Source organism: Salvelinus sp. IW2-2015, unplaced genomic scaffold (assembly GCF_002910315.2).
Source record: "Salvelinus sp. IW2-2015 unplaced genomic scaffold, ASM291031v2 Un_scaffold1286, whole genome shotgun sequence".
Classification (NCBI taxonomy): Eukaryota; Metazoa; Chordata; class Actinopteri; order Salmoniformes; family Salmonidae; genus Salvelinus; species Salvelinus sp. IW2-2015.
This window is the reverse complement of record NW_019942818.1, coordinates 195675-210310: the sequence shown is the minus strand read 5'-3', so window position 1 is coordinate 210310 and position 14636 is coordinate 195675. Positions and strand designations below refer to the sequence as shown.

The 14636-nt window shown below is 41.2% G+C and overlaps 1 protein-coding gene across 2 annotated transcripts in view; it reads left to right on the top strand.

The window, feature by feature from the left end:
- The window catches only part of LOC112070312 (14-3-3 protein gamma-1-like), a 34907-nt gene extending 22118 nt beyond the window's left edge, over positions 1-12789 (top strand). The window contains exons 2-3 of one of the 2 annotated variants that reach the window (XR_011475556.1): positions 11516-12547; positions 12600-12789. Coding sequence is in view for 1 of the 2 variants with exons in the window: in XM_024137726.2 (XP_023993494.1) it covers positions 11516-12172 (657 nt within the window). In the remaining variant the exon portion in view is untranslated. Of the gene's footprint in view, positions 1-11515 lie in introns of both variants that reach the window. The other variant, XM_024137726.2, reaches the window with a different exon arrangement.
- The last annotated feature ends 1847 nt before the right edge of the window (positions 12790-14636 follow it).

Here is a 14636-nt window from a genome sequence, read left to right as displayed (position 1 = left end):
TAGGGTGAGTGTAGTGCTGGGGCTGGTTAGGGTAGAGTGTAGTGTTGGGCTGGTTAGGTAGAGTGTAGTGTTGGCTGGTTAGGTAGAGTGTATGTTGGCTGGTTAGGGTAGAGTGTAGTGTTGGGCTGGTTAGGGTAGAGTGTGGTGTTGGGCTGTGTTAGGTAGAGTGTAGTGTTGGGCTGGTAGGGGTAGAGTGTAGTGTTGGGCTGGTTAGGGTAGAGTGTAGTGTTGCTGGTTAGGGTAGAGTGTAGTGTTGACTGGTTAGGGTAGAGTGTAGTGTTGGCTGGTTGGGTAGAGTGTAGTGTTGGGACTGGTTAGGTGTAAGTGTGTGTTGGGCTGGTAGGGTAGTAGAGTGTAGTGTTGGGCTGGTTAGGGTAGAGTGTAGTGTTGGGCTGGTTAGGGTAGAGTGTAGTGTTGGGCTGTGTTAGTGTGTAGAGGTGTAGTGTTGGGCTGTTAAGGGTAGAGTGTAGTGTTGGGCTGGTTAGGGTAGAGTGTAGTGTTGGGCTGGTTAGGGGTAGAGTGTAGTGTTGGGCTGGTTAGGGTAGAGTGTAGTGTTGGGCTGGTTAGGGTAGAGTGTAGTGTTGGGCTGGTTATTGTAGGTAGGGGTCTCCAACCATGTTCCTGGAGAGCTACCCTCCTGTAGGATTTTCACTCCAACCCCAGTTGTAACTAACCTGGTACAGTTTATCAACCAACTAATTATAATAATCAGGTGTGCTAGATTAGTGTTGGAGTGAAAATGTACAGGATCAGGGTTGGAGAGCTCTGTGGTAGAATGTAGCGTTCCTTTGCTCTCAACTGGAAAAAGACTTACAGAATCTCCAGGCTGAGCAAGACTTAAAAAGTGCCATGTTCTCGTTATACTTCTGAGGATCTGATTAGAAATAGAACAGAAATATAAATGCTACATGTAAACATTTCAAAGATTTACCGTTCATTTAAAAGGGAATCAGTCAATTGAAATAAATTCATTAGGCGCTAATCTATCGATTTCACATGACTGGGAATACAGATATGCATCTGTTGGTCACAGATACCTTAAAATAAAAAGGTAGGGGTGTGAATCAGAAAACCAGTCAGTATCTGGTGTGACCACCATTTGCCTCATGCATTGTGACACATCACCTTCGCATAGAGTTGATCAGGCTGTTGATTGTGGCTTGTGGAATGTTGTCCCACTCCTCTTCAATGGCTGTGCAAAGTTGCTGGATATTGGCAGGAACTGGAACACGCTGTCGTACACGTCGTTCCTGAGCATCCCGAACATGCTCAATGGGTGACACGTCTGGAGAGTATGCAGGTCATGGAAGAACATGTTCAGCTTCCAGGAATTGTGTCCAGATCCTTGTGACATGGGGCCGTGCATTATCATGCCGGAACATGAGGTGATGGCGGCAGATGAATGGCACGACAATGGAACTCGGGATCTCGTCACGGTATCTCTGTGTATTCAAGTTGCCATCGATAAAATGCAATTGTGTTCGTTGTCTGTAGCTTATGCCTGCCCCATACCATAACCCCACTGTCACCATGGGGCGCTCTGTTCACAACGTTGACATCAGCAAACCGCTTGCCGACACGACGCCATACACGTGGTCTGCGGTTGTGAGGCCGGTTTGACGTACTGTCAAATTCTCAAAAATTACTGTGGAGGCGGCTTATGGTTGAGAAATTAACATGAAATTATCTGGCAACAGCTCTGGTGGGGTGGACATTCCTGGAGGCAACATGCCAATTGCATGCTCCCTCAACTTGAGACATCTGTGGCATTGTGTTGTGTGACAAAACTACACATTTTAGTGACCTTTTATTGGCCCCAGCACAAGGTGCACCTGTGTAATGATCATGTTGTTTAATACATTTCTTCATATGCCACACCTGTCAGGTGGATGGATTATCTGGGCAAAGTAGAAATGCTCACTTAACAGGGATGTAAACAAATTTGTGCACAAAATTGGAGAGAATAAGCTTTTGTGCGTATGGAACATTTCTGGGATCTTTTATTTTAGCTCATGAAAGATGGGACCAACACTTTACACGTTGCGTTTATATTTTTGTTCAGTGTAGAAGAGGAAAGTAACTCTTCTTAATATATCACCTAGGGCTTGGCGGTATACTGTATTTGACTATATACCGGTATTGATGCACAGACCAGTTTGGGTTTTTACTTTATCTTCTGTAACGGTATTTGAATGTTTGGTTTGTTAAATGTGATATGCTCTCTCTCCATGCTGCTTTCCACGCAGACCTAGCATCGCCCCTTTCACTCAAGGATGTGTTGTTATTCGACATGTTGATGACAACGATGCTATTTCCGCTTTGCTTCTTAGTATAAATTCACAAGCGTTCCTATAATTACAAACAACTTGTTTGTCTTTTCTTAGGAAGTTGTGGCTAAATCGTATTAACCGCTAATGCTAATCGCTAGTTCGTGTTAGCTACTAATGCTAATCGCTAGTTAGATGGTTAGCTAGCTAGCTAATAAATGTACTGAGTCAGAGCAAACGTGGCTAACTATACAGCCTGATACCAGTGATGGTGTAGGCCTAAATCAGCATGATGTTTGTGCAGCAGTATCTTAAAAATTAAAGAGGAATATGCAAAGCATGAATATGTTAGCTACATGAATTAAAGATACAAAAAATGATGTGGCCAAAGATTACAGGGTCACCTAGGAAACACTGACCAACACTTTGGTTTCTACCCTGTCAAAATAACCTGGCAGCCCTGGCATTTTCATTTGTTGTCATGTCAAACAACACTGTATTCAAGGTGTCCACTATTATATTATTTTTCATAAAATAAAAAAATTGACATTGTTTTTGTGGCATTTTTTATGATTATACAGTAAACAGACAGAACGGATATAAGGCAGAACAAGAACCCACCCCAACCCCCCCCCCCCCCCCAGCCCCAAACAAGACTTAAAGCAGGCATATATAACAATGAAAAATAATAATCAAATAATACAAAAAAAAGGAAATAAATTGTAAAAATAATGATCCAAATTCTAATTTGGATTGGTTTATGGAGTTGTGAAATTAGCTTGGTCCATGTCTTCTACAAAGGATAGGAAAGGTTGCCAGATATTATAAAATGTAATTGCAGATCCCCTAACAGAGTAGCGTATTTTCTCTAGTTAGAGATGTTGCAAAACTTTCTTTGTCCAATGGTTAAAAGTAGGAGGAAACCGATCCTTCCACTTAAATAGTATAAGACGTCTAGCTAGAAGAGTTCTACATACCAGCATGTTGCCCATATAACTGTTTAGAGGGGCCTCCTGCGGTGCCACTCCATATAACTGTTTAGAGGGGCCTCCTGCGGTGCCACTCCATAGAACTGTTTAGAGGGGCCTCCTGCGGTGCCACTCCATAGAACTGGTTAGAGGGGCCTGCTGCGGTGCCACTCCATAGAACTGTTTAGAGGGGCCTCCTGTGGTGCCACTCCATAGAACTGTTTAGAGGGGCCTCCTGTGGTGCCACTCCATATAACTGTTTAGAGGGACCTTCTGTGGTGCCACTCCATAGAACTGGTTAGAGGGGCCTCCTGTGGTGCCACTCCATACAACTGTTTAGAGGGGCCTCCTGTGGTGCCACTCTATAGAACTGTTTAGAGGGGCCTCCTGTGGTGCCACTCCATAGAACTGTTTAGAGGGGCCTCCTGTGGTGCCACTCTGAATGATGCAATAAAGGCAGAAGGTTCTATAGGTCTCTCCAGTATCTTAGAAAACGTCTCAACAATTGATAACCTGAAATCTCTCATTTTCAGGCATGTACAAAGCATGTGTGATAAAGTAGCAGGAGCCTGCTTACATCGGTCACGAGTGGGATCTATTTCTGATCTAATCTTGAATAATTTTGCCTTTGACCAATGCAACTGATTAACTATTTCAAATTGAATTACAGCATGTCTTAGACATATAGATGAAGAATGTATTCTCTAAAGCATTCTCTTGTCTGAATGTTATTCACCTAAATCCTCTTCCTATTGGTTATTAAGAGAGTTCAGGGAATCCAGATTCTGCGAGTTTAATAATGTATAGATCAAGCTTCAGGGTTTTGAGTTATGGGAAGTAACTCAAGGATGAAGATACAAAACTACGCAATTGCAGGTATCTAAAGAAATGGGATCTAGGAATATAGAATTGTTGTACCAAGTGTTCAAAAAGATGCAAAATCCATATCAATGTACAAGTCGTTCAGTGAGGAGATCCCTTTTCCAGACCAGATATGAAACGCCTGGTCTAATAATGATGGACAGAATGTATGGATCTTTAATAATGGGGCAGAAGTTGAAAATTCACTGAGATCAAACGATCACCTGAACTGTTTCCAGATTTTTAGAGAATGTTTCACAATAATGTTTTTAGTGTATTTGCAAACAGGCTCAGCTGATGCAAGATTTGAGAGAGTTCTGTCATCCAATATAGAACGATTCTTATATTAGCTGCCCAGTAATACTATTGAAAGTTCGGAAGTGCTAGACCACCCTGGGGAGAGAAATCTCTGCAATACGTTCTTACATATCTAAGGGTTTTTCTTGTTCCAGATAAAAGCAGATATCAGTTTATCTATGGAGATTAAGAAATATTTTATCAGAAACATAGAAATACATTGAAATAAGTATAAAAACTTTAGGTAATACGTTCATTTTAACAGTGTTAATTCTTCCCCCCAAAGAAAGAGAAAGTAAATCACAGCATTCAAGATCCTGTTTCAGATGGAGGGAAATTTCAAGGGAGGGAAAATTGGCTTTATAGCGATCTTTGAAATTCCCAAATATTTCAATTTCTGTCTAGTCACTCTTGGAGGGCACATGACTAAAATAAGTTTGCATGGCAGAAGGATTAGACATCAATAGACTTTTTTGTAGATTAACCTTCAACCCGGATATTTTACCAACTGTCTTTAGTAGAACCTGGACCTCTGGAAGACCAGTTAAAGGGTCAAACATATATAATAGCATGTCATCTGCATAGAGTGAAACTTTATGCTCTAAGCTCCCCTCTTCGAATATGTTTGATAGTGGTGTGATTACCTTGTTGCTATGGCTAAAGGCTCAATTACGATGTCAAACAACTGAGGGGATAGAGGACAACCCTGTCTTGTCCCACATTGAAGTTGGAAATAGGATGAAATCAAATCAAATCAAATCAAATTTTATTAGTCACATACACATGGTTAGCAGATGTTAATGCGAGTGTAGCGAAATGCTTGTTTACATTTACATTTAAGTCATTTAGCAGACGCTCTTATCCAGAGCGACTTACAAATTGGAAAGTTCATACATATTCATCCTGGTCCCCCCGTGGGGAATGAACCCACAACCCTGGCGTTGCAAGCGCCATGCTCTACCAACTGAGCCACACGCTCCAAATAGACAAAAGTCGTTGCAATTAAAACACTTATGTCTAATTAGGCCAAAAGCCTCGAGGGATCCCGACATAAAAACGACGTCCACTGGACAGAGAATGTCCAATTGACTCCCTAATGAATTTAATGCCAAAGCTCCTAACAACCTGCGCCTCATTAACTTGAGTAGTCTACAACGGGAGGAGGGGCAAAGAAGCTTTAGAGCTGCAGATAGATCAATAGTTTTGCAAACAGGACTTTAACTTAAGTAGCTTTCATTTAACTGATACGCCATTCTTTTGCAGCATCACTGTCTGGGGAGCAGTCTCACACCTCGCCTTCTCCCCGCGCGTCTCCGTGCCGTGCCCGCGAGGAGACGGTGATTGGTTCTTAAGTCATCTAACATGAAGTCTGGGGTGATAAGAGGACTTCAATTACAATCCCGGGCCCGCGCGAAGAACCCCTGTCCGTTTATTATTCATCACCGACAAGGTTCACGCGCCGATAAAGCGATGACCAGATTAAAAGTACGTGCATTTTTAGAAAACCACGCGATGAGAAAACCACGATGAGAAAGAAAAAGCCGGTTGTTTATGTCTTTAGAGTGATTTAAAAATATAATTGAGCTTCTTGGAAATCAATTACATATTTAAATTGTTGTAATAAGAATGTGAAAAGAGAAACATCCGACCTTTTGCTTTTTTTCCTGAATTAGGAATTATTAATGTAACATGCACTTTATAAAACGACAAGGGCAAAAAGGCTGCAATAAAACAGGCCCCAAACATAGTATTGAAGAACTATGGAATACCACGTTTTTAACATCTCAACGGGTCTTACGATGTCAATTAAAATAATAGGCCTATAGTCTTATTATCGTTCATCACATTTTATAATTACACTCGTGCTAAAACTTGCACTGCAGGTGCGTGTAGTGCGCATCCATTCTAGGCGGAATTGTTCTCCGTTCTTAAAATGCGCAATGGCATGAAATGGGTCAAATATGGAAGTAATATGATGTTAATTTGGCCGATAGAATATTAGGGAACTTAGTAGGCCAAATTGGTATGGGAAAACAATAAACCACATTTCGGTGAGGGGAAGGTTGTTGCTCTTAATCCGAGTATAACTTGTGCTTCTAGTTCCGACAATGCAGTAATAACCAACAGTAATCTAACCTAACAATTCCACACTACTACCTTACACACACACACAAGTGTAAAGGGATAAAGAATATGTACATAAAGATATATGAATGAGTGGTGGTACAGAACGGCATGGCAGATGCAGTAGATGGTATAGAGTACGGTATATACGTATGAGATGAGTACTGTAGGGTATGTAAACATAAAGTGGCATAGTTTAAAGTGGCTAGTGGTACATGTATTGCATAAAGATGGCAAGATGCAGTAGATGATATAGAGTACAGTATATACATATGAGATGGGTAATGTAGGGTATGTAAACATTGTATTAAGTGGCATTGCTTAAAGTGGCTAGTGGTACATTTTTACATAATTTCCATCAATTCCCATTTTTAAAGTGGCTGGAGTTGAGTCAGTATGTTGGCAGCGGCCGCTAAATGTTAGTGGTGGCTGTTTAACAGTCTGCTGGCCTTGAGATAGAAGCTGTTTTTCAGTCTCTCGGTCCCTGCTTTGATGCACCTGTACTGACCTCGCCTTCTGGATGATAGCGGGGTGAACAGGCAGTGGCTTGGGTGGTTGTTGTCCTTGATGATCTTTATGGCCTTCCTGTGACATCGGGTGGTGTAGGTGTCCTGGAGGGCAGGTAGTTTGCCCCTGGTGATGCGTTCTGCAGACCTCACTACCCTCTGGAGAGCCTTACGGTTGTGGGCGGAGCAGTTGCCTTACCAGGCGGTGATACAGCCCGACAGGATGCTCTCGATTGTGCATCTGTAGAAGTTTGTGAGTGCTTTTGGTGACAAGCCGAATTTCTTCAGCCTCCTGAGGTTGAAGAGGCGCTGCTGCGCCTTCTTCACAACGCTGTCTGTGTGGGTGGACCAATTCAGTTTGTCCGTGATGTGTACACCGAGGAACTTAAAACTTTCCACCTTCTCCACTACTGACCCGTCGATGTGGATAGGGGGGTGCTCCCTCTGCTGTTTCCTGAAGTCCACAATCATCTCCTTTGTTTTGTTGACGTTGAGTGTGAGGTTATTTTCCTGACACCACACTCCGAGGGCCCTCACCTCCTCCCTGTAGGCCGTCTCGTCGTTGTTGGTAATCAAGCCTACCACTGTAGTGTCATCCGCAAACTTGAAAGGTTATTATTGAAAGGTTATTATTTGTGCGCACTGCAGCCAAATGGGAGGAGTAAAGGATTTTGATCCAGGACATAAAATTGGGACCGCATCCAAACTATTTGAGAGTATAAAATAGATAATCCCACTTCACCCGATCAAACGCCTTCTTAGCATTAAGTGATAACAACATCTCTGGAGTGTCAGATGAAGAGAGATAATAAAGTATATTTTAAAGACGTCTGATGTTGAAAAAAGAATGAAACCTGTTTGATCTGTAGAGATAATGGAGGGAAGGACTGACTCAAAATGGCAGGCAATCATCTTAGAAAGTATCTTTACAGAAATGGGCCTCTTATGAACCACACTTTTTCTTCCTTTTTCAGAATTAGTGAAATACATGTCTCATTGTTGAGGGTAAAGAGTTTGAGGAGAATGATTCCTCAAATTCGAGTTCATTTTTGACTGCTTGTAACTCCGACTTAATAAAATTAAAGTCCTCACTGAGCTCCTTGAGTATAGATGAAATGTCCGCTCCGAGTGCAGCAAGAATCTCAGCCTTCAAATCCTCTGTGTTCATTTTTTCGCCGAGCCGAGGGGAGGAGCCACCGATCCCCCTTGTTGAAGAACTCGAGCTCCTTGCTTAGTGTTTTCTCTTCTGTCAGTGACTCTGCTGAACTTAAACTTTTGCAGGTAATGCGCCATTTACACATTAAAACAAAAATAAAAGTTGAACAAAGTAAAGCATGTCATTCAAAGGCTGTGTTTACTAGTTCTTCTTGGGTCAAAGTGCAAAGAAAGTATTGAATAAATGCAATTTCAGCATGAGCTCGGAAAAACGTGACCTACTCCATGGCTTGCTCACTTGCGCCCCCCAGTATTATATTCTAACTATAGAATTAGAATAATCATTCTATTTCCATGATTCCAACAGTTCACCCAAGTGTTTTGATCTAAATCGCAAGTCAAATCGCAATTGCAACATTTGATAAAAAAATAAGAAAAACTAGATGATTACTTGGATGATGACTTTTAAATTCAGAAAGGATATTTGCACGAAAATAAAATCTTTGACACTTCTCAGTTTAATCAATGACATTCAAATCAGCATTGAAAAACGGTGCAGGTATAAGTTTGTTCCCATAAAGTCAAATTTAACACCCATATATGGCCAGCTGTGACATTGATTTATGCTGCAATAGATGTTGTTCAATTGGTCACTTACATTTTTGTCTTCTTCTAATGCCCTCTTAAGGGGAAAGTAATCTACAAGTAGCTGAATGTAATCAGATTACTTTAAAGAGTTTGGGTAATCCAAAAGTTACGTTACTGATTACAGTTTTGGACAGGCAACTAGTAACTGTAACGGATTACATTTAGAAAGTATCCTACCCAACCCTGACAATCAGAATGGAAAAAGACCCATTGAAGCCACTTAGAATGTATGTGTTTCCACCCTAGGATCACTCACTACTCATAAAGCACCCTAGGATCACTCACTACTCATATACCACCCTGGGATCACTCACTACTCATATACCACCCTGGGATCACTCACTACTCATATACCACCCTGGGATCACTCACTACTTATATACCACCCTGGGATCACTCACTACTCATATACCACCCTGGGATCACTCACTACTCAGTATACCACCTGGGATACTCACTACTCATATACCACCCTAGGATCACTCACTACTCATAAAAGCACCCTAGGATCACTCACTACTCTAAAGCACCCATAGGATCCTCACTACTCATAAATCACCCTAGGATCACTCACTACATCATAAAGCACCATAGGATCACTCACTACTCATAAATACCCTAGGATCACTCACTACTCATAAAGCACCATAGGATCGCTCACTACTCATAAAGCACCATAGGATCGCTCACACTCATAAATCCCCTAGGATCACTCACTACTCAATAAAGCACCCTAGGATCACTCACTACTCATAAAGCACCATAGGATCGCTCACTACTCATAAAGCACCATAGGATCGCTCACTACTCATAAATCACCTGGATCACTCACTACTCATAAAGCACCCTAGGATCACTCACTAACTCATAAAGCACCCATAGGACGATCTGCTCACTTAAAATCACCCTTTACGGATCACTCACTACTCATAAAGCACCCTAGGATCACTCACTCAACTCATAAAGCAAATGTAGAGCTTTTATTATTCAAAAACATAAAATACCATCAAACACCGTCATAAATTTCAAAAATACAGTGATATGATATTTTGGCCATATCGCCAAGCTCTAATATCACCCATGGTTCGGTCATTGTTTTCCAAGTTACTAAATGTTTACTTTGTCTGTCTTTTTAATAAGACATTTCAGTTCAAATGATATGTTGCCGTTGTTCTATCAGCACTGGAAAATGGCAATATACAGTGGGGCAAAAAAGTATTTAGTCAGCCACCAATTGTGCAAGTTCTCCCACTTAAAAATATGAGAGAGGCCTGTAATTTTCATCATAGGTACACTTCAACTATGACAGACAAAATGAGGAAAAAAAATCCAGAAAATCACATTGTAGGATTTTTTATGAATTTATTTGCAAATTATGGTGGAAAATAAGTATTTTTAGTTAGTGTGCTTTTAGGTTTGGCTGTAAACTGTCGTCAAACTCCTTAGCCAACGTCATCAAACAGCAAACTGTAGATTTTATTTTCTCGGGACCCCTCAGGCAACAGGCCAAGAGCACTGCAAAGCGGCTTAAAGCAAGCAACCAATCAAGTGGGTTTAATTCTGTGCTTTTTAAAGATCACCAACATCTCTCTAGTTTAGGAGGTTTAGAATATATCTAGTTTTTTGTGTGTTTGTCACAGACAAACACATTCAGTAGGGCAACCATCAGACAAAGAGGGCTTGGTGTGAACTATAAAGTCACTGCCAGGGACCCCATGCTCTGGCAGTGGAATTTAGGCCCTGGAGAGGAATGAAGGCCCTGAAATAGAGGGTCTGTGTCCCAAATGGGACTCTAATCCCTATATAGTGCACGACTTTTGCCCAGAGCCATATGGGGTGCCATTTGGGACACACTAGAGTAGCAGGCTTTATATCCAGAGCAGAGGGGTTAAGTATGTAAAGGTGACTGTGATGTGTGCTACACTGCATAGTCTCCTCTCTGTGAGGGTATAAAGGAATAAAACCCTTTAGCCAGACAGACACAGGCCCGTGGAAACAAAACAAGCTTTCAGAGCAGGAGAAAGCCAATGAGCAGCCAGGGACATGATGTCAGCTTACTACAGACAGGCGTGGTCCAGCCCCGGCCTGAAGCTGTTGGATGCCATTGACAGTCAGTGACCGCTGGTGTAGAAAATCATGGGAGTTATCCCACCTCTGACCTTAATCGTTGTGTGAATCATCATGAATGACTAACTGTGCATTCCAATAGCCTCCTTCGTTTTCCTGGTTCAGTATAGAGTATGTTATCTTGATTTTTCTAGCCAACCTAGCTGCTGTGCAACTCAGTATTGCTTTGTTTATCGTGACGAGCTATGTAGGTTATATCAATATAAAATGTTGTTTCAGCTAGTAAGGGAACACATGGCGAAATGAACATATGGCACGGCCAAGTTTTAAAATCTGCCAATAAAAGTCATTTACAAGATAAAAATACTGTTTTAAGGTAAACTGGATATTCTAAATATAAAAATACTGTTCTAATGTAAACTCTATATTATAAATATGAAAATACTGTTTTAAGGTAAACGGTATATTATAAATATTAAAATACTGTTCTAATGTAAACTCTATATTATAAATATGAAAATACTGTTTTAAGGTAAACTGGATATTATAAATATGAAAATACTGTTTTTAACTGCAACTCTGAACCATTCCTGTCCCTATTTTTCCCCTCTCTGTCTCCTAGGTGACAGAGTTAAACGAGGCCTTGTCCAATGAGGAGAGGAACCTGCTCTCTGTGGCCTATAAGAACGTGGTGGGGGCACGGCGCTCTTCCTGGCGCGTCATCTCCAGCATCGAGCAGAAGACCTCGGTGGACGGCTACGAGAAGAAGGTTGAGATGGTGCGCGCGTACCGCGAGAAGATCGAGAAGGAGCTGGAGACCGTGTGCCAGGACGTGCTCAACCTCCTGGACAACTTCCTGATCAAGAACTGCAATGACACGCAGCACGAGAGCAAAGTGTTTTACCTGAAGATGAAGGGCGACTACTACCGCTACCTGGCCGAGGTGGCCACGGGCGAGAAGAGGGCCGGTGTGGTGGAGTCCTCTGAGAAGTCCTACAGCGAGGCCCATGAGATTAGCAAGGAGCACATGCAGCCCACCCACCCTATCCGCCTGGGTCTGGCTCTCAACTACTCCGTGTTTTACTACGAGATCCAGAATGCACCTGAGCAGGCCTGCCACCTGGCCAAGACCGCCTTCGATGACGCCATCGCTGAGCTAGACACCCTGAATGAGGACTCCTACAAAGACTCTACCCTCATCATGCAGCTGCTACGAGACAACTTGACACTGTGGACGAGCGACCAGCAAGACGACGAGGGTGGCGAGACCAATAACTAGAGAGCCCCTAAAAAGACCCCTGTGTCCTGTATCAGCCAATACACACAACACGCTCACGCACTCAAATGACAACAAACAAAAATAAAACAGTTCTTAGAAATGTTAAAATGTTGGCTGGTGGAACTTTGGTAGCCACAGATGATGATACGATCAGTTCTTTATTTTTCCCAACGAATGTAAAAAGTGAAGAAACTATTTAATTAAAAAGAGTAGGAGGGGAGATGAGTTTAGTTTCTAGTATAGTTAAAAAAATAGATATAATAATAGATAAACCCCTTCCTTCTTGATTGCCTCTGCAACTTTTGTCAAAACACCACTTGAGAATGAAGAAGGTCTGCGGTCAGTGAGTCAGTCAGTCAGTCAGTGAGTCAGTCAGTCAGTCAGTCAGTCAGTCAGTCAGTCAGTCAGTCAGTCAGCCAGTGAGTAGATTGTGGCTGTTGCGTTAGAGACGACACCCTCACACTGGCATGGAGACTGGCATGTTGTTATGTCGTTAGCTACATGAAGTGGAGCTGCTTATTTAACTTATGTGGTAAGGGAGGAGGAACATTCAAAATTGTAAGGGGAGATCGAAGCTTGTGCAAAAATAAAATTAATATATAGAATATTTTTAAAAAATACTAAAAACTTCATCACCTCGTAAAAAAATAAAGAATTGCAAATAGTTTCCGGAGAGAGTGAAAGAGGTATCGTACCTCTAGCTAGACACCTCAGACTTACCAACATGGAATCTAAAAAGTATGCCTCACCCTGTAATCGTAATTGTTGAGTGAAGCCAGGTATTCTCTGTGGTTATTGAACACACATAACCCAATGTTTTGTTCCCACGATGTCAGCGATTGGTTTGGACCCAGTCATCCAGACTAGAGTACTGTAACGAAAGCAGGAGCAGAGGAAACACAGAGACAGTACAGCCCTCTCATGCACTGATATGCTATACAGACATAAACATTTTCAAGCACATAGTTATTATTATAATTACTATTATAATTACTCACCCCTTACCGAGGCTGTCAAGGGTGCCATATTATTAGAATATCAAAATATGCTAATACAATGAAAATGAAAATGCTAAAACTACCAAAATAAATGATATTGTAGAGGAGATCATTTGATATTGTAAGGCAACAGAATTTGCCCTAAATTAAGGTACATTTATGTTTACAACAATTACTTATTGTAGATCTCTGAAATGACACACAGTTGACTGGAACCACACGCTCAACGATACACCTTTTTTGGACAGAGCACTGGCCAATATATAAAAACATTTTGTTTTTGTGTTAACCTTTTTAATTGTCAAAAAATGCACTTGCCTATCATATTGTTCCTCGAGTGTAAAACGATAACCACTCCAATATTCTCCATAATATAATATTGTGCATGCTGGTGATGTATTTACCTACAGTAACTTGCCTGCATTGTTATTAACCTATACTGTAGACATGAAGTATTCATATGAACATGAAATGACTAGATTTCAATCTGATTTATTTTCTATTTATACTTTATATTGGATTGTTGAACATTTATTTTTAATCTTTGTTTTCTTTACTCCATTCGCTGGAAGTACACTATACCAAAAACAGTGATTGTTAACATTAAATTAATCTGTAATGGACATTTTTAGTGAATGATTTGTCCAAATACAATGCTTCAAGTTTTGGAATATTTATGGACGAACTTTTCTTGCTACCATTCTAAAACTAACTGAGCTCTTTGTAGTGTTGCGTCATTTCAGTCGTGTAGTGCTGATGTTAGTGTTGGTCATCCGATGACTAGACACCTGGCCTTATCAAAGCAGTGGCATGTTGTTTGTAAAGATTGAAAAGCAAGGGCCTAACGCACCTGGGCATTCCTGCTTCTAACCTGGGATTATGTTTGATAGGCTCCATTAAGAACCTATGTGTTCTGTTAGACATAACGCTTATTTTTTTAAATGTTGTGCACTTTTGTTTAAATTCGGTTGTGAGCATTTTCCTTCTGCCAAGATAATTCATCCACTTGCACTGTGGCATATCAAGAACTGATTTAACATCATGATAATTAACAAGTGCACCTTGTGTGGGGCAACAAAGGCCTCTAAATGTGCAGTTTTGTCACACAGCCAATGCCACAGATGAAAATGTCAGTTTTCGTGGCCTGCATCTCACCAGACAATGTCAAACCTGGTTTAAAAAAAACATATACAGTATTAATTTAGCAAATGCCTCTCTCCCTATTTGATAGTTTGTGTGGCAGTTTTGACATGTAGGTCTATACGTGTGCCTTTTAAGAATGTATGTAGTTTGTTCTTGTCTAATTATGTTTCATGTTGTGTGCACCCAGGGAAGAGTAGCTGTGTTTCGGCATAAAAACAGTAATGGGGATCTAATACATTAGCTCTTTTCAGATTGACATGTTGGGATGTTTCTGGATCGACATGTACGAAGTGTAATTCAGTTCCACCAATATCCAGCAAACT